We start from the raw sequence: 25,352 nt of genomic DNA, 5'->3' as shown, positions 1-25,352 counted from the left end.
CTGAACTTTTGTCTGGAATATTAAAAAGCATCAGTCCTGTGCTGGCTGATCCCTGGGGAACCACACCCCAATTGCATTGTAATTGCTCATTTACAGCTACTTTTGGAGAGTCCCCAATTAGCTGGCACTTAAATGCATTTTCACGTGTTTTATTAGTGTTGAAACATAGACAAAAATCTAATTAGATGTTTACCAGTTAGACAGTGCTTTGCATTTTAATTAAAGGAACAGAAAATGGACTAGCCAGTTGCACAGTGGCTTCTGAAGTCAGCTCTCTGTTCTCCTGCAGCAGACACCCCAGGCTGCGACTGACCTTACCTGGGTGCATGTGCGTTTGGAAGCAGTACAGCTGTTTGACGTACCTGGCTCTGTACAGGGTGCATTCGGTTGATTTAAATCAGTGCTGGCTCCGTAAAATTTTTTTCTTCCTTCCTCTTTTATTCTTTTATATTCTCTTTGTGAGTTGTTAAACCTAAATAGGTTAACCTGTTACGCCACTGGCCCTGATACCGGAGGGTTTGCTGGACCATGTTCTCCTGTGAGTTTCCCACACGCTAGCAAAAAGTGTAATACAGTTTCAAAAGGATACCTTAAAATATTGCAGAAATGGGGACAATTTCGTAAAAACTTAGTTCGGTAAAATTGTCTCTCTATGCCAGCCTACTTTGAGGCCAAAAGTCCCGTACTGTTTTTAAATTGACATAGTAGAAATCAGCTATTTAGTTACTGTACATGCCTTTCAGCATACATTGTGTATTCTTATAAGGTGTTTCAGCAAAATGCATGAGTTAATATTTGCATGGGATTTTGTGTAAGTGTTAAAGCTCTGTTCTCCATCAGGTAATAAAAATCAGTGTTTGGAGTGGCTGGCAAGGGAAGTGGGTGGATTTGTGTCCAGCCGTTCGTTACAGCTGCAGAAGGAGGTCTGCAGGGTAGCCAGCCCCTGGTGTAGTGTTCAGCAGTGGCCTTGTTGGTTACAGGGCACACTAAATCACGTTTGGTATGAGTAGTCTCAACAGTAGAAGAGGATTATTTTTACCTTAGTGGTGTATCTGGAAATTTATACTTGGTTCAAACCATGGGGTAATTAATTCTGAATTAATTATGTGATAGTTATGAAGAACAGGGGTACCTCAGATCCTTGCAATCTCTCCCAAAAATACCACCCTTCCACAAGTTCTCAGGTATGCTGTGGCCGAATTGTGTGACAAGTTAGATGTGTGCACACCAGCTTTTCCAAGTGGACCATTCAGAACGCTCTCGGGCAGGACCAGTCCTCATTTGCTGCCATCCGGAAGCCACCCTGGTAACTCTGGGAGTCAGATGTCAGCGTGGGAGCAAGGATGGGGCCCGTTTCCTCGGGTGTCACAGCAAAAATGCCGTTGGTTAGTAAAGACTTGGGAGAGCTGAATGCTGTGTAGATAAAAGAACGTGGAAAGCTTTCCTCTAGACCAGGAGATGCCTCATGTTCTATTGTGAATCCATGTAAATCAACCCCCTAGCCCTTGGTACCGAGGCACACGTCAGCTAACTGCCTTTTGTCCAGTCAGTCCTGCAAGGTTTTGTGTTCTTCTTCGAAGCACAAGGATTTTGCTCTGAAGAAGGCCAAAATAACAGCGGTATGTTTCTGTATCCTGGCTAAAGGAAGGAAGGAAAGTGACTAATTCATGCTTAAAGCCAGCTTTCAGAATAGCTAGCATATCATTTCTGATGTACATCTAAATTGGAAACTACCTACAGAGTAAATGGCATTCCAGAAAGTATGTGCTGAAGACCTTCTTTACTGCGGAGCTGGTTAAATTATAACCTTTCACTGAGGTTATTACTTGAAGTTCAATTAACATTTTAAATGTATGTTTGGAGACCAGCGAATGGGGCCTCTGCAGAGAGGTGGTCTCGGCACAGAATACATTCCTTGCTGCAGGTGTCACCAGGGCAAAGCCAGGAGGAGAAGCTGTTCTTTCAGGTAAAAAGCCACAAATAACTAAACCGTTTTGTGAAAGCTCCTTCTGTGTGGAGCACGCTTCAAAGGCTTGCAACATGGCATTTAAGCAGCAGTTACAGTTTCACGGATATCTCAGTTGGAAAGAAAATTTAAATCGGAGCTGAATATAGGCAGCCAGCAAGTCCTGCAACCGCTTTTTGTTCAGTGTACGTGGAGGTTGCTTTTCCTACCATTAAGGAATCTCTAGTCAGGACAGAATTTGTTTACTTACCTGGAAATGAAAGACATATATAGTAATAGAAAGAATTTATTTTAAAGAATAGCTTTTGCCAGGTTATATAACTGGATATGGAGGAATACATGAGATGTAGGACTTGTTTTGCTTTGGTACAGAAAGCTGAACTGCCTGAAGGTGATGGTAATGTTTTCATCAACTCAGAACAGTGTGTTTTGAATAAAGGGAATCAGTTTAGTTTCCTAATAAATACCTTCAGCCAGTGTTTTCAGAAGGGATTTGTCAATTGGTGAATGTCCTTGAAACAGATTTGAAAGGCATGCCGACATGGCATTTAATGAAAATACGATGCCTCTAACAGTTGAGTTCGCTGAATAAGAAGTAACAAACACAAGCATACCTGGCTAATGCGAATAAATAATGGCATGAGGGACAGCAGTCCTTAGGCTGCTGGAGCCTAATCCAGGGATCTAGCAAGGGAACTGCTACAAAGCCAGGGGTCTTAAGGAGTAATGGGCACAGAAAGGATAGCACTGAGAAAGACACAATTAACAGTTTCCGAATAAGCTCTGACACAAGCATCTCTTTGCAATGAAAAATCTTCCCTCCTTACCGCAGCTGTGGGGGGAAAGTCACCCATGAAGCGGGACAGATTATCATGCCACTGTATAGAAAATATTACAAAGTGGTACTTGCTCTGTAGCTATAGAATTTAAGTAGTGCTCCACGTGGTAGCGTGTGGCAACTCTTGGTAAATACTTATCTTTTAAGGGCAACCTGTGTGTGTTTAACGTATTACTGTATGCCACCTGTTTGTAAGCAGATTGGTGTTTAAACACTGTATTACACAAGGGGGAGACTTTCAGTTTAAATGAAAGCATCCCTTTCCATTATAAGCAGCTTGCTTTATCACAAACACCGGTGTTTCTTGAAAGTAGGAAATAAACCCCAAATACTCAGAATAGTTAAAATAGTCTAATTGAATGGTAATTGGCAGATTTGTAGTGAGTGGGTGGGTGGGTGGAATTGGTCTTTCACAGCAAGCTGCAGCTGCTCTAGCTAGCTGCCTTTGAAGAGCTGCTTAGGGAAAGAGGAAGAAAAGAAAGTCTATAAAATCAGTCGTTTAATTGCATCTACCAGTTCTTGAAGCTGCTGCACGCCTCCCACCCTTTTGAAGTTGTCTGTTGTTTGCTGAGCAAGATGCAGGTCCCAGCCACCAGCTCAGCCAGCTCGCTTCGTGCTGCTGTGCGGAGCGCCAGGAGAGGCGTGCTGCTCAACGGCACTGGGGGGCTGCCATGGGGGCTGGCCGGCTGGCCTCATGATGGCCATCTCCTGGCAGGCTGCTGCTCTCATGACACACACAAACACCCCAAGCTTTTGCTGCTGTCACATCTGCGTTTTTGTAGGATTTTGTCCCACACGTCTATTTTAGTAGAAGTTCTCGGCACTGTCACTAGCCTTCCTGTCCAGCTTTCATGGACAGCCTGGTTCAAGAGCTTGGACCAGCAGGCTGCACGAATACACGGCTGTTTCAGGAGGTTCCTTCTGATTCCCTCTGCCTCCTGCAGGAAAGTGGGCAGTGCCGTGCGTTCACGTGCTGAGTGACTTGGAGGGAAGTTTCTGTCTAAGCAATGGGCATGGTGTACAAAGTAGGAAAGCAAAAAAAGGAGTGTGTTTTGTGCACCTGCAGCCTGTCACACACACACTGTGCCTGTGTGTAGGAGCTCCATGTTCGCATCTCTGTGAGCCAGTATTCAATGAGTCTTTCACAGCTCTAAGTCTTCTTTCTGGTCCCCTTGTAGGAACTTGTAATTTACTTTCAAAACCTCATAAAAACCATCATTAGTGAAGTGTTACAGCATAGTCGAAAAGTATAGAATAGTTACAGGATAAGGTAATTCAGGGTTTTCAAGTTGTTTTATACAAATGGCTATGTATAAAGTTTGGCTTCCTACCCAGTTCATTGCGTTACATCTCTGTGACAGTTGTAGGATGCCCACAGGGTCATCTCTGTGCAGAGCTCTGGTAACTGAAGATTATCCAGGAAATTGCATGCTGAAATCTGTTTGCGTGATTATTTTCATTGTACATTTGTGGATTGCAAACACTGAATGTAAATAGTAGAGTATATATCCGAGCATTGTTTTCCTACAAAGAAAGGGCTTCTGTTGTCCAGTTATTGTTTTGCAATAATCACTTTTGTTCAGACAGCCAGAGATACAGTTTGAATAAACAATTATGTTTGAATAAGCATACTGTGATATTTATCCAGAATTTGTTTAAAATTGGACTCCAAATTTCATGGGACTGGGGACTTCCTTTCTAGTATTTCCATCTGGCTGAGTCAAAAGTTAGTTAAAATGTCAGTGCACCTAACTGCCCTCAGTCAGACTCTCCAAGTATTACATGGCATCAAGAAAAAGTAAAATGAATTTTAAAAGCCAATTCAATTCTAACTTCTCATTTCCTTTCTCTGAGTTTATTACTTTGTTTAAAAAATGAAAACTGTATGCCCCTCTGTTCAAACTTTATTACCGCTTTGGCAGCATTACAGGGACATTATTACAGGGCATTATTTTGATTTATGCGGTATTGACTTAGTTGATCTGTTTGAGGGGTGGAGGAGTTGGTATTAGACAAGCACTTGAACACCCCCAGCTTTGGCATTTACTTTTTAATGTGTCTTGAGTTTGCTGAGCACCTCCTTTGAAAAATCCCCTCTAACAGCACCGAGATTTCTCTCCCAGTGTTACACACTGCATCCAAAAAGAAACCTGTATTTGCATCCTTCAGCTTTCAGCCAAGATTAGGCATCAGGCAGCAAGTCTGCTGGTGCATCTGAGGAAAGAGATCTGGCTTAAGATTTATTACAGACACTAAGGTAGGCACAAGCGGACATCATAAACTTGCACCTCAGCTTTCCGTGTTAAAATGGTGTAAGAGCGTGATGATGGGCACACGTGACTGCTGTCAGTAGGAGTCTGCTGCTGCCTGACTTGTTTGTGGTTTTTGAATCGTGCCTCGCCATGCCACAGACTGAAGCAGCCCTTGTTGTGGGCCAGAATAAGAAGCACCGGGGCTGTGAGCCACTGGGTGTATCTCGGAGCAAGGAGGAGTGAGAGTGTCCCAAGTCAGGCATTGCTATGGCTGCCTTGTAGGTAGGCAATCTGTGCACGTAAGGACTGAGCGGTCGTGTGCTGTACCAGCTCTCTGCTTTTGGGCTGGTAAGGGTAGTAGCTGCAGCTGCTGGAACATCACCCTCCTTATGCGCAGAGGAGAAGCAAAATGAGCAATCCCCCTGGGTTTTGAAGGGATCCACGATTGCTGCTCTGTGTGCTGTGGGGATGGCCTGATGACGGATTGCACGTCCATCCTAGTGTAGACCCCTGTTAGCCAGGAACGGGGCTGCCTGGCCATGTAGTAGCAGATGTCCTGCTGCAAGTGTGCGAGGCTGTGCAGTTATCTATGGCTCACGGAGGGGAATATATTTTCTTAATAGTGATGATTACAAGGGAAGATTCCTGAGGGCTTGTTGTTCTTGATGAGCCTGCCAAGCAGCAGGTATAACTTGACCTATCCTTTTTGCCTTCTGGCTGTGTCTCCCAATTTGCTTGGGATCCCTATGTGTGTGTTCAGAAATGCATTTGATGCTGATTGGAGCTAATTCACCACCACAGTGGGGGGAATTCACTTACATTGCTCTGTGCTAACAGCTATAAGCAGTGATAATTAATAGCTCCTAATTGCTTAATCAGTGTAAAGTTTTACACTATGTCATATGTGAACATTTTTATGTTGTGTGGATGAGTAAACTTCCAATTAATGCATCAAGTTGTACAGCCTTACCAGTGCTGTCAGTTCCAGGCAAAGAAAAATAACTAGTGTCTTCATTACCCCCCTCAGGTCCCTTCCTGGAGTCGTTACTGTGGCCTGAAGACATTTTTCTGTAGCAGCTGAAGTTGCATTACAGAGAGCTTGCTATCAGCTCGGAGCTGTCAGTGATAAATACAAATTCACTGGCCTGAGCCCGTTCAGTGCCGCTGACACGCTCTTCTTGGCTTTCCATTTATTCCTTTACCTCTGGTGGCCAATCTCTCTTAAAATCAAAAGTGCCTGCCACCAGCGTATCTAGCGATACTCTGTAATTTCAGAGTTCTCTACAGATTCCCAGTCCCTGTGCGCATGCGAGCATTGTCTCCATCAGACATTACTCTTGAAAATGCATCCCCCTTCAGAGGTTTTGTTTTCTTCTGGGCTGGTTTGCGTTTATCTCTGCTCCCTCTCCCCTGCCTTCCCTTGTGCTGTCCCCGTATCTCTCACTGTGCTCTTTCAGTGCCTATCTCCTGGACTGTTTTCATTTCGCAGACCTATTTCCCATGCCGCTTTCTTTTCAGCTGCCTGTGCCCGAGTCCCTCTCCGTTTGTGTGCATCTCTCTTCCTATCTGCCAAGGAAGCCGAAGGGAAGATAGAGGTGTTGAATGGGACTGAATGGCAGACTTGGAAGTCCCTGTTGGAAATGGTCGTTAGCAGTTTCCTTTCAGCTCATGGGTCCAAACAAGTTTTCACTGTAAATGGACGCCTCCAGCATTTGTGCAGGGTACCTGTACTGGGCATGAAGACTTCGGGGTAGAAGCAGTGGTACAGGTGTGAGATGGAAAGGTCAGTCAACATGCTGCCATTTACCACAACAAAAGTAACAATTTCAGCGCAAGAACAGCTTGTTAGAGAAAAGCCTGGATTTTACGGGATTTTCTAATCCCATGTTGGAAAACTATTTGGCGATAATACCCCGAGGTGAGCTCATGTGAAATCAGTGAAAGCAACATAGTTTGATGGCAGTAGAGGATCGGGCCCTTAGATTTCTATATCCCATTACTCTTCCACAGAGAGGAGGAGAAAACGAGCGCTAGATATTCCTATCAGATGCTTTCTTCTTTTACTGAAAGCTATACTTTCTCTTACGAGGCATCTCTCTTCTGCCATAAAGGAAGGAAATCCTGAAACGTGTGAGTCTGTGTTAGGTAATTAACTTTCAAATCAATAGAAGAGATCTGATGGCTAGCTCAGGGCTGGTAGAAAATGTAAAATGATTTTTACTTAACAAAGAAGTGTGAATGAATGAGTGTGTGACAATAGGAATTGCCAGACAAGGACACGGAAGGCATTACAGCCTGATAAAGGCAGAACAATCCATCACAACAATAGTATCTTTAATTCTCATTAATGCTGTGCCGTGGTGTTTGAATTATATTTTGATTGTGTTATCTTTTCACACATAACTGAGGAGTTTCAGCTGCTTAGAAATACAACATGCGAGCCTATTTAAACCCTCTCTCCCATCTAAGCAATGGAGAAAGGAGACTGGGTCTTACTGCAGAGTGTGCCTGGAACTTTGTGCATCTTAGAGGTAGTTATGTCCAGAAACATCTGTGGGATGTCTCTAGCATTTTTGCAAGACTGATTTTTTAGGTTAAAGATGAGATTACAAGTAGCTTACAGAAGCTAGTAAATGATTTATAGATGTTTTGATAGTTAATTATTTTAGACTGTTGGACGAGTAAAGAGGCTGCTTGTAACCATGGCTTGTAACCGTGAAAACCCTGTTTTTTTTGGCTGTTTATTCACACTTCCACTATCAGTGTGTTACAGATATGCTAACATTTATTAGTAGTTTATTTACCTGGTAGAAGCCATCCATAAATGCAAGCATTGTACAAGGTGAGACCATTTTTTTTCTTACTTCTGCTTTCCTTCCCCTACAGACAGAGGTCTGCTTAAAGCAGCTGGGATAGCTGATGGGGAAGAAGCAGCGTTCTTCTCTGTACTACACTGAGCTAAGAGTTAAGAGGAGGACTTCATTTTTCTTGTCTTGTCAGTAACTTAATCCTCTGCGGTTTTACTGTTCCTCAAATAATAAAGTCAGTCTGGAGACAAAGGAAAGCCGTTCTCAATTCTCGGGAAAGCACAAGGATAAAGTAACCTTGGTCTTTCCCAGCCTAGCGAGCAAATGCTTTCTGCTGGTGACGTTCTCCAGCAGAGGCAGGGAGAGTAGAGGCATCTTTCACAAATAAAAAAATAAAACAAAATACCCTGGAAGTTACAACTGGTACTCTGCGCTGGACTCCATAATGAAGGTAAGTCGCGTTAGTATTGGCCAAGGGAAGATGAGCCCAGGAGAAGAGCCATTGGTTGTGTGCGTGGAATTTGCCAAAGCAAAACTAATTCTCATGTTCCAGTGGGAATTTTCCCTTTCTAAGTTTAGATTTCATAACAAAGTCTGTAAAAATTATGTAAGCCTCCTGTTAACTCCTTCCCTCCTCCTCTGCATTCTATTGAATCAAATGTCATCACGTATTCCAAGCAGTGCTACTGTTCAGGAGCAGAACTGTACTCTAGCATCGCTTCTGTAAAGAGGGCAGGAGAATGATCAAGGTTCTTCCTTTCCATATATCACTAGGAAAGAAAAAAATTCTTTGCTTATGTGCCTTCACTAATGTGCAAGAATTCAGCAAATGGGTAAGGTTGCACTTACAAGGTAGAGCCCATCAGAAATCTTTCTTTGGGCAAATTCCAGCTAATTCTTGAATCACTATTTGATTATAATAAGAATACGTGTGAGGAATCGTTACAGGTGAACTCGTACTCCTTTTGCGCAGTTTGGGCTGCTCTACTAGTAGCACTGAGTGTTCCTAGGTCCCCCTGGTTGGCATTAAGACTGCAGTTTGCTCAGCATCTTGATGCCAAGGACCAGCGGTGGAAATCACAGGAAGGAATTCTCTCTCTTTATTAGCTGTTGCCTCAAGACGAAAGGAAAAATACTTGTGCAGTTTCATGGTTTGCCGTTTCTTCATTATTTCTTACGCCTACACGTTGCTTTTATATGTTAGTAGGTTTTGGCATATTTTAGAGACACAAAGAATAAAAGGAATCATCTATTTTATGCCAGGAATTGTTTGATTTTTTTTTCTCAAATCTCTGTTGGCTTGCTGCAATCTAAAAATCAGAAGAAATACATATGGAAAGATTTGTGAGAAGTAGTACAGTTTTTGTAAGGACTTTGTCAGTCTCGGAGCCAATCGATTTATTATTGTTTAAGCCTGGCATACAGATCTAATCATGAGAACTGTTCCTCACATGGATGTTCCTTATGTTCCTGGCTACTTACGTTGACTTCCATGGGCCTATTTTTGTTATAAGATTTACAGAGCTGATCTTTAATGGGTAGCAATCTGTCCTTATTACGGTGGGAAAACCAGGTGAAATACTGAGTTATTGGAGGGCAGAATCTGGACCAGTTCCTGCTGAGAGCAAAGAAAGTTATTTTTCTTTTTGAACAAACGGACCAATATAGAGACACTGTTTGGAGGGAGTTTGTTTTTTGATTTTAATTCTCGGTATATTTGACCTTCAAAAGGACATGTAATGTAATTCAGAGGTGTGCTGCCTACAAGCTCGGCTCCTTGTTTTGTCTGTGCAGCTGAGAAAAGTGAAAACAATTAAGCACAGACTTTGAGTTCCCAACGAGAAAAAGGAAAACTGGCAGCCTTTTCTTGCTATTTTGTTAAATATCTCTATTTAAATGCAAATGATCATCTGACACTGACAAACAAAGTCATGTACCAGGAAGCAGGCATGCAAGATTTTAAATAAAAAAATAATGATTATTGAAGATGCTGGATCACTTTTATTTCCAGGAGGAGTAGAGTTGGCTGAGCACATTTTGGTTGCCTGCTGAGGATCAGCTCAGCACCTAGGAATTTGAAATGTGAAGATTTTCATTTTAAATGTAATTTGTGCAGAAGTGTGGGAGGCCTCTCTAGTTAGAGGTCTCTTGGAAGGATGCTTGAAGTATCTTCTGTTATCTCAGTGCACAAACTGCAAAGGAAAGCCCAGTGCCTACAGTAAATTTTGGAAGAGGGCAGAAGTCTGGGGCAGAAAGAGCTGAACTGGTGCCTTCTTCTGCCTCAGGAATACGTGGCTGCAAGTGGTCTGTGCAATGCTTTTCCCTGTGTCAGGCTGCCAGCCTTGTAGCTTTCTCCCTGAATCCCTGTCCCCTTGAGCTAGATGGATGTCAGATTTGACCATAAGTTAGGGTCAGGCATAAAATGGAGCCTTGCAAGAGGCGGTGGCTCTGCTGTCCTTGGGTTGCGGTTCCTCCCTACCTTCCCCCAGCAGCGATGCTGCGGTGCGGGCCATGCTGAGGCAGGTACGGAAATGTGCACTCCCTGCCTTGCCCTTTCTCCTTCCCGCTTGTTCGGTTGGTCAGGGTTTATAACACCCAGTTCCAGGGCATCATATTTATTCAGCAAAGTGAGCACCAAACCCAGCAAACAAACTGTGTCGTTTCAAGGCTCTCTTCTGTGAAAGTTCTTCCTTGATTTTTTGTTTACCTCACCTGTTTTTTTTAAACTTCCATTCTTATAAATCAAAATGGATGTGTTAGCTTTCTGCACAGGGCTCCAGTAGCCTCTTAATAATCATAATAATCATTATTACTGATTAAAGTTGCATTATTCATGCCAGATGGAGTCCCTTCTCTGTCAGCCAGAATGAGTTTGCATTAAGTAGTTATAGTATATCTGTGATCTAAATAAACAGATGGCAGCGTGTGACAGCAAATTATGTGCTGGTGATGTCAGCACCAACGCTCCCCCAGTATAATTGCTTGAAACGAACACGAGTGCAGTGAGGAGCCGGTAGTTTTAACAAGGTAGTTGGCATACAGCACGTAATTACTGCACAACATAATCAATAGCACCATCGGTGCTGCGTGAGAGCTGAGAGGAGAGCACTGGTTTCACAAAAGTAGCGACACAAAGCCTGACTTCACGCAACTCTTAACTGTGGTTTTGCTTAACTGTGTAACAACTGGTAGGTACACTTGTCTTTTGGGGGTGATCCAACCTTTGCTTTGCATTTTCTCCAATGTTGTTTCCCAAGTGGGAGCTTGTGGGCAGTATGTGGTTTAGTGCAGGGTGCAGCGGAGCAGCATTAATAGCTACTGCTGCTAGTACAGGATCGAAATGTTCCTGATGACTTCAGGTTCAGGTTCAAAGTGGAAATTCACTTACTAGGTTCTCAGCAGTACTCAGTGATGAATAAAAGTTTAATCCAAGGCGAGGTCAAGTTACTGAGGTCAGAAGAGCAGCAGGAAGGGCTGTGCGGCGTCGTTCCCAATGCTTGTGTCAGGTTTCTCAGTTCATCACTTCAGGTCTGGTTCCCTGTAAGGGGCTTTGCTCCAGCAGCACCCATGTTATAGCAGTTGGGACCTGGGGTGCTGTAAGGCTCCTGCACTTCAGGAGGGAGAAAGGAGTATGGCTGAGCTCTGGCTGTGGAACTGCAGGATGAGATCTCCTTCGCTCACCATCAGAACTGTCGTGGGACTGGCTGAGTGTTTTCTCAGGTAACAAAAGATGCAGCGAGAGTATGTGCCAGTCCTTCCACCGCTTTCCGCTTCCTTGCACAGTGGTTAGTGGTTAGCCATGAAATGGAAGATGTGAATTCCTCTCCCTCCTCAGTGCAAGAGGGTTTCAATCGCTAATTACCAGGTAGTTTGTAAAAGTTTAGAAAAGGTATTGTTGTTAACTCTACCTTCCCCATCTGTATTTTGCAAAGCAAGCACCTTCAGTTCCCTTTTGTCTTGAGGGATTGATTAAGACTGTCAACACGTGGAAGGATGATGCAGAGCATCTCCAAGGTGAGATCTCCTCCAAGGTGAGGCTCCTTCAGAAGCAGAACCACAACCACAGGCAGCTAGAGATTCTGCAGTCAGAAAAGGCAAAGTCCTGTGAGTTTAGCTGTCACTGTGGAGAAGTGGCTGCACAGAGCAAATTTCCTTCACTGTGATTTTGGACATGAAGACTGTACAGTCTTCTAGGGGGGAGGATTGGTTTTGGATCACTTTTCTTCCAAGGCACTGAGTTTATTGCCCCATTGTTCAGGTGAAATTGAACACAAGATGAGATGGATATTTGCTCAGCCATTTCTCGTCCCATGGGAGGAATGAGTGGGTCTTATGGAGGATGTACAGAGCAACAGCACCGGGTGGTGAAATTGTTCCTTGCTCCTCCACACTTCATCTTTTTTGGTTTTAAAATGTTCCAGCTATTATTTGTAGCACACAGGGATTTAGGGTATAAAGCACTTAGATAAGTACCCATATGTTTGCTACCCATTCTGGCTATGTGTCTGGACTTTTTTACAGACATGGTTTCAAACTTAGTAAAGCATAGAAGCTCTTCAAAGGCAAGATGGACCCTTCTCTTTAGTGGTTGTTGAAGGCTAAAGAAATGAAAGGAAGCCACATTTCTAATCTCCCTGTTTCTTTCATTCCCAAAGGTGGTCGATGCCACAAATCCTGCACAGGCCGATGCTGGGGACCCACAGAGAATCACTGCCAGACCTGTAAGTATGCAAGACCCTGAGAAACAAAGGACTGAAAAATGATGCAACAGGGATCCTACTTTTTTTTTTTATTACTATTATTGTGAAGAGATACTATAAATTTTCTTTTTAGCACAGTTCTGAAACATTTCAAGGTTTTTTCTGTATATTTTTGCCAACTGATGATCTTGTTTTTTCCCCCCATGTGAATTTATGTTTTTCTTTCCTCCCTTGTGCTTTCTAAAAATGCTTAAGCTAACTTGAATTTTCTTTTCACTTCTTGGCGGCAACATGGAGCATGGCTCCTGAGAATATTGATGGTTATTTTGGAATATACTGAAACGAATACTGCAGGAATAGAAAAGTCTACAAGGCGGATTTGGAGATGTTTAATGATGGCCTGATGCTGCAAAGTTCCTAATGCCAGAGTACTCTGTTTATTTCAGTGGGAGCCTGGGAGTATTAATTATCTTGCAGAATTGTTCTCTTTATAATAACTCAGAATGTAGTTGAGTTATACTGAAAGAGAATAATGATTTTTTGTGAAGGAAGTAGCAAGTGAAGGGTTGTTCACAATGTCTGTCTGTCCTCTTGAATTTAGATGGCATTAAAATGAGTAAGAAAAAAGAACTATATTGAGAGAGTTTCTTCTTTGTGTGCTTTCAGCTCCTCCAGACAGGCACTAAGGAGTTAGAAGTGTAGTTACAATATTAGCAAATATAAAAGAGGAGAAAATTGAGAGCTATCTTTTCCTACAAGTTTCTCCCTTTTTCCTCTTGCAGCAATAGAGCTATCCTTTACATTTTTCTTCTTTGAAATTCAGGATGGTGAAAATTGGTTGGGTTTATTGGAGTCACTCCTCCCAGGAAACGAAATGTTTGCTGATACCTTCACACCCCTGAGTTAGCACTGCTCTGGCTTGTGCTCATTTTCTTGGCCGTGTTGTAGCTGGGATTTAAGTGCTACCAAGCAGGTGTACCAGCTAACTCTTTGAACTTATGATAGCCCAATGTTAGCCATCTTTTTTATTGGAAATATTAGAAACAGTGCGAAAATGCCTTTTTCCCCCACTATTCAGAGCAAGAAATTGTGGGAAACTGGAAATAGCAGATAGTTTGACATGAACATTTTAGGGTTGACCACAATGAGGAAATCCGATCCGACCTCCTGCCCGTGCCAAAGCACAGGGTGCAGGTGACAGAGCTGCGTGCCTGCAGAGGCTCTGCCCCCCTGTGCTCCTTTGCATTCAGGTACATCAGCTGATGTTGCTAGCAAAGCTGATGACAATTATAGCTCTGCTAAAGCTAACACGTTGTTATATTGCTCTTTCATATTGAACGTTATCTGCGGGTGTGATTAAAAGTGCTTCAGGACAGGTTGCAGGAATAACTGTATAATGAAGTGTATTCTTGTTTGTCTGAATTGAGCTAGTACCTCTCCTTTCTTTCTAGCAGTCTATGAATGCTGCAAAGAAGTCAGTCCTGAGAAAATCTCCTTACAGCGAGGTTATGTACTGAAGGACATAGAGGAAAGGGACAGAACTCTAGGTGGCTGGAATGATTTTATATTGTGGCCAAATTAGAATTAATTAATGATGGTTCTTAGGCGTGTTTTGTCCATCTCTGCAAGGACCTGGGTAATTCTTCCCGAGTTGGACAGACTTACTTGGGCCTTACGTGGTTATCTCATCGGAGAATAGTGCAAAACCTTGGTGATTCTGTCGGATAAGGATGATCTGATCCTGGCTCAAGCCTTGGTTCCAGCAGGTGGAGGCTCCAGCCATATGCAGTGTTGGACAGTCCAGCTGGACTCCGCGTGGCTGCAGAAGCCCACGTGGCAGGATCGGCTCACATGGTCTCAACCTCCCCAAAGCGCTGCTCTCAGATAACCAAACCGATTTGGTGGATTAATGTAATAATACCAGAGAGAGCAAAACTTATCTGCAGTGTTGCAAAGTCAGAAGCTTAGCAGAGCTGCACAGTAGCTTTGCTCCCAGAGTGACAGCTCTCTCTTTCTTCACAGTGACTGCCCTCTCAAATCCAAACAGTGGGGACAGGCTAAGGCATGACCATGGATTAATAAACTATCAAAGACATATGTTATCTAAGTTCCAGGAAGATGCATGGATCACACATTCCTAATTTGAAATAGCTACTTATGGCCTTTTACCTTGAAACACACTGTCAGTATAGTTCCCGCAGCAATTGTCAGGGACAGGAGTTAATTTTAGGTTGTATGCTTTCCTTTTGCCTCCCTGACCTTGTACTGCCTTGGGTAAACAGCAGGATTTAACAAAAAGAGTGAATATTGGGCTAGCAATGAGCATTTATTCATCACATTTTCGCAAAACTTGTTTTTCTAAAAACCATTAAAACAAAGAATTAGAATATGAGTAGGAAATCAAAACATAAAAATCCAAGTGGTGTTAAGCTTTTGCTGCCTTCATTTCTGACTTTAAAAAACTGCCCTGGCTTTCAGTCTAATTAATGCAATTCTTAGATACAAGCTGGAGACAGGAAGAACGGTATCACAAACATAGCCTATACCTTCACCTAGTCACCTTGAGGATGGGAGGCCTTCAAACACCTGCAGGAAAAGACTTTGGCCTTATTACTTCCCAGTGTCAAAAAGTTTTGTTCCTAGAACCAGAAGGCACATAAGCATGTCTGCATTTAATAATTTCATTTTTTTATCCAGTCACTGAAGAAAAAATTCTGATGAGCCCCCCTCCCAAGATAAGATTTAAATTATTTTCCTAGGAAAAGGATAGATAAAAAATGAAAGATCTTAATCCGTGTCTTTCATTTCAAATTACATATGGAAAAAAACAAAGATCCTTTTGTTTTTGCATGAGTATCATTTACCTGTCTTCTTATGTTGCCCTCCAGCTATGTCTCTCTGTATGTATAATTCTATCTGATACACCACCTGCATCTAACTCTATCCTAACATCTGTCTAAATGTGACAAGAAAATTTATGTATTTAGGAAGGCAATTAATGGGAAAATTTAAATAAGCTGTTCCATTAGGATTTAGAACAGAGATAATTTCAGGATACTGTATTATGCAGTTAACAACCCATTTTTCTTTTACAATTAAAATATTAGTAAATATTAATATGAAACACTTAAAAGCTAGAGAGTGTTCTTTGTTTTAGTGTCAGGAAAGGCTAACGTGGAATAGCTCTTAAAAAGAATGTTTTTCAGAGTATTGGGCACACCCACTATGTAAACCACTTTTAAAAATAAGCACAAGAACAAAAGCTTTTGGAAGTTACTAGTCAAATTTGAAAATCTGTGGTTAGACTGTTACTGCTTTTGGTGTTGATGTCTGATAAGGGTTTTTGTTTCTTTTTCATATGAAAAGAAATTGAAAGCTTTATAAATTTAATGCATTATTTTATTAAAATGACAGATTATGCACTTTATCCTAGAGGAATGAAACTGAAAGAGAATAATTTAAATTAAAACTAAGGGGAGGCAAAAAAGGGAAATAGCCTTTAAATCAGGCCCCAAACCTAAACATTCAGCAAACATAAAATACTGTGTGACTGTGTATGTGTACAGGAGATTGGCCTGAGCATAACTGTATTTATACAGTCTTTCTGCAGCTGATGTTGCTGAGAAAAAGAAGGTGCCGATGCAGGAAGTACCCAATTAGAGCAGCAAAAGGCAAGCGGGAGCCTGGTGGGGGAGATGGAAAGAGCTGAACCAGCAGCTTAGATCAATCAGGGCAACCCGGCATTTTTGCTTGGAGCCAGCATCTTTAATTAAAATCCTTGTATTTCACTAATAACTTTGCATGTTCATAAGACTTTTTCATTGATTTCAGTTACTTTCCATTTTTTCCTTCATAGATTTATAGTGCCCTGACATAATTAAAGATGAAGGGAAACAATAAGAGAGACTGATTAGTTGAGCACACACACTTGAAGTGCCCATTCCACCCCATGCCCAGCACAGCTTTTTGCTATCATAGTGAAATACTAGTGAAGATTGGCAGTCAGCATTCTGTTCTCCCCTCCAGAAACCAGCCCCAATGCATGGCACATTTTGTCATGACCTTGGTGTTTGCTACTCTTCATGACGGTTCTGTGCAGCTGAAGCCTCAAGCGACCCCATGAAGCAGGTGTCAGGGCAGGTAGCTGTGCTATCCTATAAAAGTCTAGTTTGAAACCTGGGGCCTTAGTTGTTAGTGAAGGCTCTCCTCACAGTTGTGTTGGCTGAAGAAATGAGTAACTGGCATCTGACCTGCCTGTAGGGTCCCCTGTCCAGAACTCCTGGATCTCACCTGTGTGTCTGGGCTGCAAGAAAGAGGTGCAGTGAGGGCTCCTAATCACCACTGTCCAATAGCTCCCCTGTAAACAGTCCCGGTGCTGGTTAGCAGGAGAAGCTTGGTATTGCTCCACTTATTCAGCTTGCAGCAGGGTTGCTCTGGGTTGACACTGCCTGTGAGCAGCCATTGCCCAGTTCCCCACTCTCTCCTCAGCACCATTTCGAGCCACGTGTCCCCCCTAGGAGCCACCCAGCAACATCCACCAGCAGTGGTCTTTCATATTCACCTTGGAGCTGCAGTCATCCACCTCTGCAGCTCCCAGGCAAAGCCATGCACCCTGGTAGCATCTTCTGCATCCTCTGCTCAACACCACCTTGCTCCTCAAGCCCTCTCTCTCCCAACCATCCCCATGGCCATGCTGCCTGTGGCTTTGCCGGCTCCTCTGGGCTGTTACACAGACCTGTTAGTTTTGCCTGAAATGCACCACCTCCAAGCTAGCTTGGTGGAGCATTCACAGTTACATGTCACAGGCTGTCTCTGCAGTGAGGAGGAAGCCCAGGTGAGTGATCTGAACATGCAGTTTGATGCCTTGGGAAATAACTGCTTCTACATTTCACTCTTCTGGATAGGTCTTGTTTTGCAGCTGTACAATAAATTGTCTGTGTTTGGAGGAAGTTTTGGGGGAAAGGTTGCCATTGTTTTAAATGTGTGCAGCTAAGTTCATTTTCTGTAGGGTTACACTATGATAATGATTGCAGGAAGTTGAACTGTTGAGCTATGTTTACTGGAGTCTGAACAATCAGATTATTATTATTATTACATAGTATTGCCTTGTAGTTGTTTTGTTTTGGGGAACACCCTTCGCTGTGAACTGTCTTGAGCGAGTCCTTCAAAAATTCAGAGCTAAGTTTTTTTTCTGTCTTTGTAAGTTGTCACTGAAGATACCTTTATGGCTCCTTCTCCGAAAGATAAATAAGGTGTGCTGTGGCCTTTTCCTAAAATGAAATGTTGGCAGTTCTGTTGGCTTTCCCAGTAAAATAAACATGAAATAAACAATTAAGGAGAAGCAGCAACAAGCCTTCGCAACTGTATATTTTGCAAACCACTTTACATCTTTGCAGTGTTCAGGAAAACTCAAAACATGCCCTATCCTGAACAGCTTGCTAGAGGCTGCGTGAAACCCACAAGCAGAGGAGCACAGCTTGTGAGGGCACTCTGCTCCTGTCCTGTGCTGGAAAGGGGCTGTGCTCCTCCACATCAGTCCTCGTGCTCCTGCTCTTCTTTTTAGAAGGAAACATATTCTGGAATAAATTGTAGTCTCTTAAAATGCTAAGGACTGTAAAAATAAATAAATAAATATAAAAGACAGTATCTGTAAATTTACACATGGCAGAAGACTTACAGGGGGCTCTAGATGAGGGTGAATAGTTTAGGTGAGCCTAGACTAGTAGGCTAAAAACTGCTGAAAAGGTGCCAGTAAATTGCTTAAATCTATTGCTGTTACTGGAGATCACTTCCTACTGCTGTTTAAACTAGGCAGCCTTGGGAAGTGCTGTGACCTGTGGCACAGCTTGATGGAATTGTGAAATCCTTTAAAATGCAGATCTGGGATGGCTCAACGTAAGAGCCAGCGAGCCGACTGGAAGATCTAGATACACTGCATGGCATGGTGACGGGACACCTGGCATGGCCAAGGTGGGGATTCACCTCCTCCCAGCCTGTTTTTGGGGGATGCTGCAGGTTCCCAGTACTCTCTGTAGCTGACAGGGTGGCACTTGCAGCGGCCCTTGGAAAAGCCGTCTGCCCAGGGAAGCAATAGCTTCAGAGTCCTGATGGGCATCCCAAGTCCCAACAGCAGCTGCACTTGGGGGAAGAAATTGTAACTGAGCTAATTAGGTACCTCAAAATAATTTTCTACACAGAGGTACCGTGCACCAAAACTTTCCAGATTTAAACAAAACATTAAATTGCAGTGGAGCAGCAGTGAGGAAAGCAGCCGTGCTGTGCCACAATTTCCCCTCCTTTCCAATTGAAAGCATTAATTGTAGCTGCCTGATACAACTGGTTCCAAAGCTCTGGCCCTCTGGTGCAATTTAATAAAAAGAAAAAAAAAAGGGGAAATAAGCTTTCAAGGCGCGCCGGGTGGGCACTGCTGAGGGAGAGCCCCGGGCCGCGCCTTCCACTCTAGAACGTTCTGGAAGGGGGCGCGGAGCAGGGAGGCCCGGCCGCCATTTTGATGCCTGCAGGGCTCCTGAGGAGAGGGGCGGTGCGGGGCGGTCCCAGGCTCTGCCTCGCCGCTGGCAGCCGTAACCCAGGCAGGTGGGCGGCCAGCCCTTGAAGGAGGGAGGTTGGGTTAAAAACTGAGGTAACCCTGCTGCTGAGCGGTTGCTGTGTGAAATGGGGAGGGTATACGGGGGGTGCTGCCGTGGCTTGGGGCTGGCTTCTGGTCTAAGAGGCGCGGCCGGTGGCTTTCCAGCCCCCTGGGGTGGTTTGCAGAGCTGCTGGAATAGATCGGTAGCCTGATGGCAATCATCAGCACGCTGCTTACCTGGCTTGCTCAGCCCAGGGGCATGGATAAATGCAGGTGGTTTGGGTCCTGGGACCCAAATAGGTTCTAGCAAACAGGGCTTTGTGTTAAGTCAGGAGGCTTCACCTCCATTCAAGGTTAAGACAGGTAGTGCCCAATCCAGTCTAAACCCAAATGCAATAGACCAGGTTCTGAACTGGCAGAAGCCAATGTGCAGACACAGACTTACTGAGTCCTTAATTTTCACCAGGAGAGTCTGCATCTGTCCTGGTTAACTTATGATACTGTTTCCTATCTGTCCTAACATTGTATCAATGCAGTTATTAAGTAAAAACCTTTATTCTGTTTCTTTAGTAACATCGGCAGTCAGTGCATTTACAAAAAATTCCCTTACTTTTAAAATCTTATTGTGTGAGGCACAGAAGTGTTTTCTAGTGCGGTCTCTGGTATCAGCGAGTCGGAATTACTCTTAAAGTGCATTACTTTATTCTGTAGATTATAAACTATGATTTCTCTTTTGTTATTTACATTTTTATCTCCTAAATAAACTACGTATATTAAGAAGCTTTGGTGTTACATTAAGTACTTCCAGCAAGTGGTGGAGGCAATTCAGTTTGGGAAAATTAATAAAAAGGAATCACTGATGCATCACATTAGAATGGAGCAAGAAGTTGGATGAAATTCTGTGTTCTTTCGCCTCTTGAAAAGTGTTTTCCATAGAGAACTAGTGAAATGCTTTTAACAAAATAATTGGTTAAGTTTAATTAGAGAAGCATAACTTTCTTGCTCTTTATCAAAGGAGAGCTGACAGCACAGCTTCCTCAAATTCTGTAGGAGGTGGTTGGTATAGTCCTGCAGAAACTTTTAATTCCCTTTCCTGTAAAATAAAGACTGAAGATATAGATGGCTGAGGGGAGGAAGTTACTCTGCTTGCTGACCATTCTTTGTCCAAAACTAAGCCCTGAGGTACAGCAGTGTGGTTCCTTTTAAATTGCTGCACCTGCCACTTGGTAGACTGTAGTTGTTTACCTGTGAGTGAAGACTGGATTGTGTTACTAGAAGAAGATGAGTGGTATTTCGAAATGTGTTCCAGTCTGAAGGTTGTATTCTGTTCTCATTGCCAATTTGTTCAAATTGATTGCCATCAAGAACAGCTTTTGGCTCAGAGATTGCTGGCCTCACAGAATTTCTACATGCTTTTTACTCAGTGTTGCAGTTTTTCACAGGGAAAAACTCATGTGGAACTGGTGAGCTCTTCTGTTATTTCCTCATGTGTTTTTTTTTTCTCTCCATAGCTATCCATCAGCTATTTATTAAACTTCAATCATTTGAAAATAGTATTCTACATTATTTTCCAAGGATGAAAATAAACACCATAAAAAAATTCTTCCTTTGCAGTCTTCTGGCAATGGTACATTCTTGAAGAAGGTATTGTAAAGGTATAATGGAGGAAAACAGTTACTACTGCCATTGAAAAAAATTGCCTTTAAACTTGTATTTTTTTTCAGTACGGTGTTGTTCTGCTTGTTTTCCTCAGTGTGCGGCTGAAGAGCTGTCTCCTTAGTTCTGATGCTGACACGATAATTTTTCCTTCCTCCTCCTAGTAACCAAGACAGTGTGCGCAGAGCAGTGTGATGGACGGTGCTATGGGCCCTACGTCAGCGACTGCTGCCACCGGGAATGCGCTGGAGGCTGTTCCGGACCTAAAGACACTGATTGCTTTGTATGTGTGAGACTTCCCATTTTTCTCGTTTCTGGCAGTCGCAGTGCAAGTTCGTAATGCTTTAATCCATGAAATTCACAGTTCTGCCCCTTATAATGTATTGTATGCACATTCTCAGATTTTGACTGTGAACTCTAGCATTTAATATTTTTCACGTTATATTAGCATCACTTATCTACTTAATATTGCCCATTAACAGATTTATGAGATTTGTAAATATAGATTGGGAAACTTTAATATGCTAATCTCTGTGATTTTTATCTTTTGCTTTCCTAAAATTAACTTTTAGAGGTAATAGGGAATTTTTAGAAGTATTTGTCGTTACATTTGAGCATAGCTTTTATTGCTGCTCGGTGTGCTTTTTATTTGAAAGTCAAGAATACAATTTAGCTTCTTTGTGAAAGATGTTTCCTATTACTGCCAGGCTTGATTTAAACTCAGTTTTTTTACTAGCCATACTGGGAAGAAAAGCAGTTCACAAAATACTCTACCTCAAATGTATGTATTCTACTACATGTGCTTAAGATTAAAAAGAAAAAAGAAGAAAAGGCTATTTTTTCCTTAAAAAACAAGCATTCTGTAAATACAGGCCTTTAGCCATATTTATTTTGTGTACTGTTTGTATTTGTAGTAGTATCAGCAGCTTCAGCTCCCCACACTGATCTCAAAAAACATATAGCTCATCACTGTGTTACAGAGGCAAGTTTTGCTCATGTTTTCAGGGGTAGCAAACCTAGGCCTGAAGAAGCCAAGAACTAGAATGGGTTCAGAGAAGTGGATCTTTGGAGGTACCCAAATGATTGAGGAGACAAACATCTACCAACTTGGGTGGGCTCCTTCTAAAATCTGCCAGGAAGGACTGGGAGGAGAGATCATATGGTTTGGACAATTGCAAATGTTTTGCTACTCTAGGCAAGAGGATCGCAGCAAACAGGCAAAAATGAATCTTTTCCTATCTGGAACTCAAACTTCCTCACTATTCAGATACCATTTGATAGTGGTAGGTGCTGTGCTCCCAAAACACTTTGTAAATGGTATTCTTTTACTGCTGAGGAAATGTGGTGATGGCTTTCAATCACTGTCAAGTCTGTAATTGGGACTTTACTGTATATAATCAGCGTGTGTTGTAGGCCTGATCCAAAGCTTGTTGGAACTTCTGTAATGGTTTGGACAAGGGATGCGAAAACAACATCCTGCCCGTGTCGTCATACAACATCAATGTGTAAAGGAAAGAGGTAAAAATGCAGCTACTGTTTCCATAATGACAGCTGAGGAACATTTCCAGTGCTGAGGTGTTGAACCCACAACTTGTGTGTCCATGTTCTATAATACCACAGCAGAAAAGGAAATGAGTTAGATTTCCTGAATAGTGGCAGCTGTGGAAATGTGTATGCTAAAAATCACGCTAACATGCTTGTTCTGATCCTGTAGAGAAGTACCCAGGGCATCTGTCTCATTCACTCCTGGCCCCAGAGCAATGTAAACGAAATTCAGCAGGGGTCTTTCAAGACCAGCCATTACTTGCTTACACCACACTGGGTGAAAAGTGGAACCCTTTAGGCAGTGAACAACTGTGCTTAGTTTTCAGCTGAAGGATACAACTCATTTAACTTGTTTTTTCCCTGTGTACGTTCTTGTACTTTTATTCACATATTAGCAACATCTAGCACCACATCCTAGAAGTTTATGTTACTAAAGCAATTACAAATGTGTATGAAATATTACGGTCATGAATTAAAAGTTCTCCAGTCTTCCACGTGGGCTTTTCCTGAGAAGTGCCATCTCTGTGAAGAGCATTGATGTGCTTGACTTTTTGCATTTGCTACACCATCATCAGAGGATTGTCATGTACTTGACAAAGCACTTCCTAAGTCAACAATGGATGTAAAGTAAGTTGAGGAAACAAACTAAAATAATATTTATTAATAAGCAAAAGCACAGCTTATGGAACATTAAAAATCCTTCAGTGTATGGCAGCTTGTAACAGCATCCTGTTTTAAATACGGCTTTATTATTTCTAGATAAAATTATCTATCTTCCTCCTCCATATGCTGCGATGCAATCATTTGGATATTCAGTTATATAAAAGCAAGACAATAATCATCATCTGACATAACTGCAAGCAAACATGATAAAACAATGTTTTAGACGTGTTTTTCTGTCTTCTATTCAAAACCTAACTGGATCTAAAACTTGAAATGCGTAGCAGGGCCTGGCTAAATACTCTGAAATCTGAAAACCCTATTCATAGAGTGGACTTCCTGTCTGGTTCTTGATAAGGAAGAAACTGACCGTGTTTATCATAGTTCTGGTTCTGTGAGGAACTACTGTTTTTTTGAATACAACTTTTGATAAACCAGCAAAGACAGGACTGGTTTGGCCTACCTTCAAGCTCCTGAGGACAGTGGAAGTTCATATTCAGCCTAGGATGGTGCCTTCATCATGGAACTCCCCATTTGTCCCTTTCTTCAGCAGTGTGTGTCCTTCTCTTTTGTTACTTTGTTAGCCTTAACTTCCTGAAATCTCCTGACCTGACAGGTAACCTCCTTCATGACCTGAATGGAGATAAGCTGAAGAACAGGGGAATTTTTTCACTTTTCTTAAAGTTCCAGCCTTTGGAGGGGAGGGAGGGACTCACTGGTGTACTTGCTGACTCTGTAAAGATTCAGGTTCACCTGGGTATTTCTGACTACCAGGAAAATTCCAGGATTCATCCCTAGACTGAAATTTCTAAGGCAGTGTGGCTTGAAGAGACTGGTAAGTGGGGAGGCAGAATCCAGTAGCAGTGGTTGCTTAAAATGCTAGTGGGATGCAAGCCAGGCTACAGCTTTCATATTTGTATGAGATTTGACAGTACGCATTTGCAGTTTGCTTTGTGATTGCTACTCAAACAGTTTTTTATAAGCTGTGGTTAAACCCATAGATACGATTCATGGTGATAAGGAATGTCAAAATCAGTGGTGTGGTGTGTTGTTTTTTTTTTAATATTACTAATTATCAACCTTTCACAGTCAATTATTTTCCCTGCATACCATTACTCTCTTTATCCACACGCTTGCCTCTTCATTTGTCAGGGCCCTGTCCCCTGTCAGCTGTGGGTGGCTGAGCTTGAATGCTAAGTGATACAAAGTCCTATTTTCCTTTCCCAGTGTGTGAAGCAACTGACCTTGTTAAACTTGCCACTTAGGGAAATGACCCCCTCCTGTGCTACCTCAAAAGAAGTTCTTATCCCTCTTGCTTTCTAATTGGGAATTTCAGTTTTCAGCTGGACTATGGACTCATGCTGTAAGAAATCAAAAGGTTGGGCCTCTAAGGAAAAGTCATTAGCATTTGTTTAGACTGACTAAGATAAATAGCTGTTCACTCTTGGCAGTTTTAGAATGTCCCATCGAGTTGTGAATTAGTTGATTACTAGTAGTAACAATAGTTATGAAACAAATTACGGTTCTGTTATGTTTTTGTAGGAAGTGCTGTAACAGGCAGCAGTGTTTCAAATTAAGGGGTCTCTGTGAGCCCCCCTTTATGTGTCTTGTATTTGTCAAGGTCCTAGCAAGAAATCTAAGTAGACAAAATGGGGGTTAGAAAAACATGTGTCTTATTTCTCACTGTTGCAACACTTCTGAACAATCAGGACTGTTAAGCTAAAAAAACAAAACGAACCACAACCAATTATATGATTTAATCAAGCTGATTTTTTTCTTCTCCCTTGCTTTGCAGGCCTGCATGAATTTCAATGACAGTGGTGCATGTGTGACGCAGTGCCCGCAGACATTTGTGTACAATCCTACCACCTTCCAGCTAGAACATAATCACAATGCCAAGTACACGTATGGGGCTTTTTGCGTCAAAAAATGCCCACGTAAGTGCTGTGTTATCTGCCTTTTCCTCCAGCGATGGAAAGTTTTGAGTTGCGTTTCAAGAACCTCGCGAAACAATGAGAGAATGAGAGCTAAGTGAATAGTGCACTGTCTGAAATAGCTCTGCGTGTGCGTGCAGCCTTTAGCAACTCAGTCACATGTTAACTGAAGACAGAGACGTTCTGGGTTGCTGACACTTTCCAAATGTCTTATACTAGAGTGATTTATTTTTTTTTTAAAGAAAGGGAATTCACTGAGTTTCTGTCTTCATGACTATTTGTTATAGTCATGGTTTTGATCAGCCCTTGTACGTTTAGAAATTAAGTGTTAAAATAGCGCCATATGCTGTATTTATTAGTGGGATTGTACAAGTGTAGAAATCACAGTTTCAGAAAAATAACTAGTCC

The 25,352-nt window shown here is 42.4% G+C and overlaps 1 protein-coding gene across 5 annotated transcripts in view; it reads left to right on the top strand.

The window, feature by feature from the left end:
* The window catches only part of ERBB4 (erb-b2 receptor tyrosine kinase 4), a 579,191-nt gene that overhangs the window by 384,584 nt on the left and 169,255 nt on the right, over nt 1–25,352 (top strand). For all 5 annotated transcript variants that reach the window (XM_066999837.1, XM_066999836.1, XM_066999835.1 and 2 more), the window contains exons 5-7: nt 12,519–12,584; nt 20,970–21,088; nt 24,806–24,947. In XM_066999837.1, coding sequence (XP_066855938.1) covers nt 12,519–12,584; nt 20,970–21,088; nt 24,806–24,947 — 327 coding nt within the window. The remainder of the gene's footprint in view (nt 1–12,518; nt 12,585–20,969; nt 21,089–24,805; nt 24,948–25,352) is intronic.

This window comes from Anser cygnoides, chromosome 6 (genome assembly GCF_040182565.1).
Source record: "Anser cygnoides isolate HZ-2024a breed goose chromosome 6, Taihu_goose_T2T_genome, whole genome shotgun sequence".
Classification (NCBI taxonomy): domain Eukaryota; kingdom Metazoa; phylum Chordata; class Aves; order Anseriformes; family Anatidae; genus Anser; species Anser cygnoides.
Note: the sequence above shows the minus strand (reverse complement) of the source record. Positions and strands in the feature narration are given on the sequence as shown.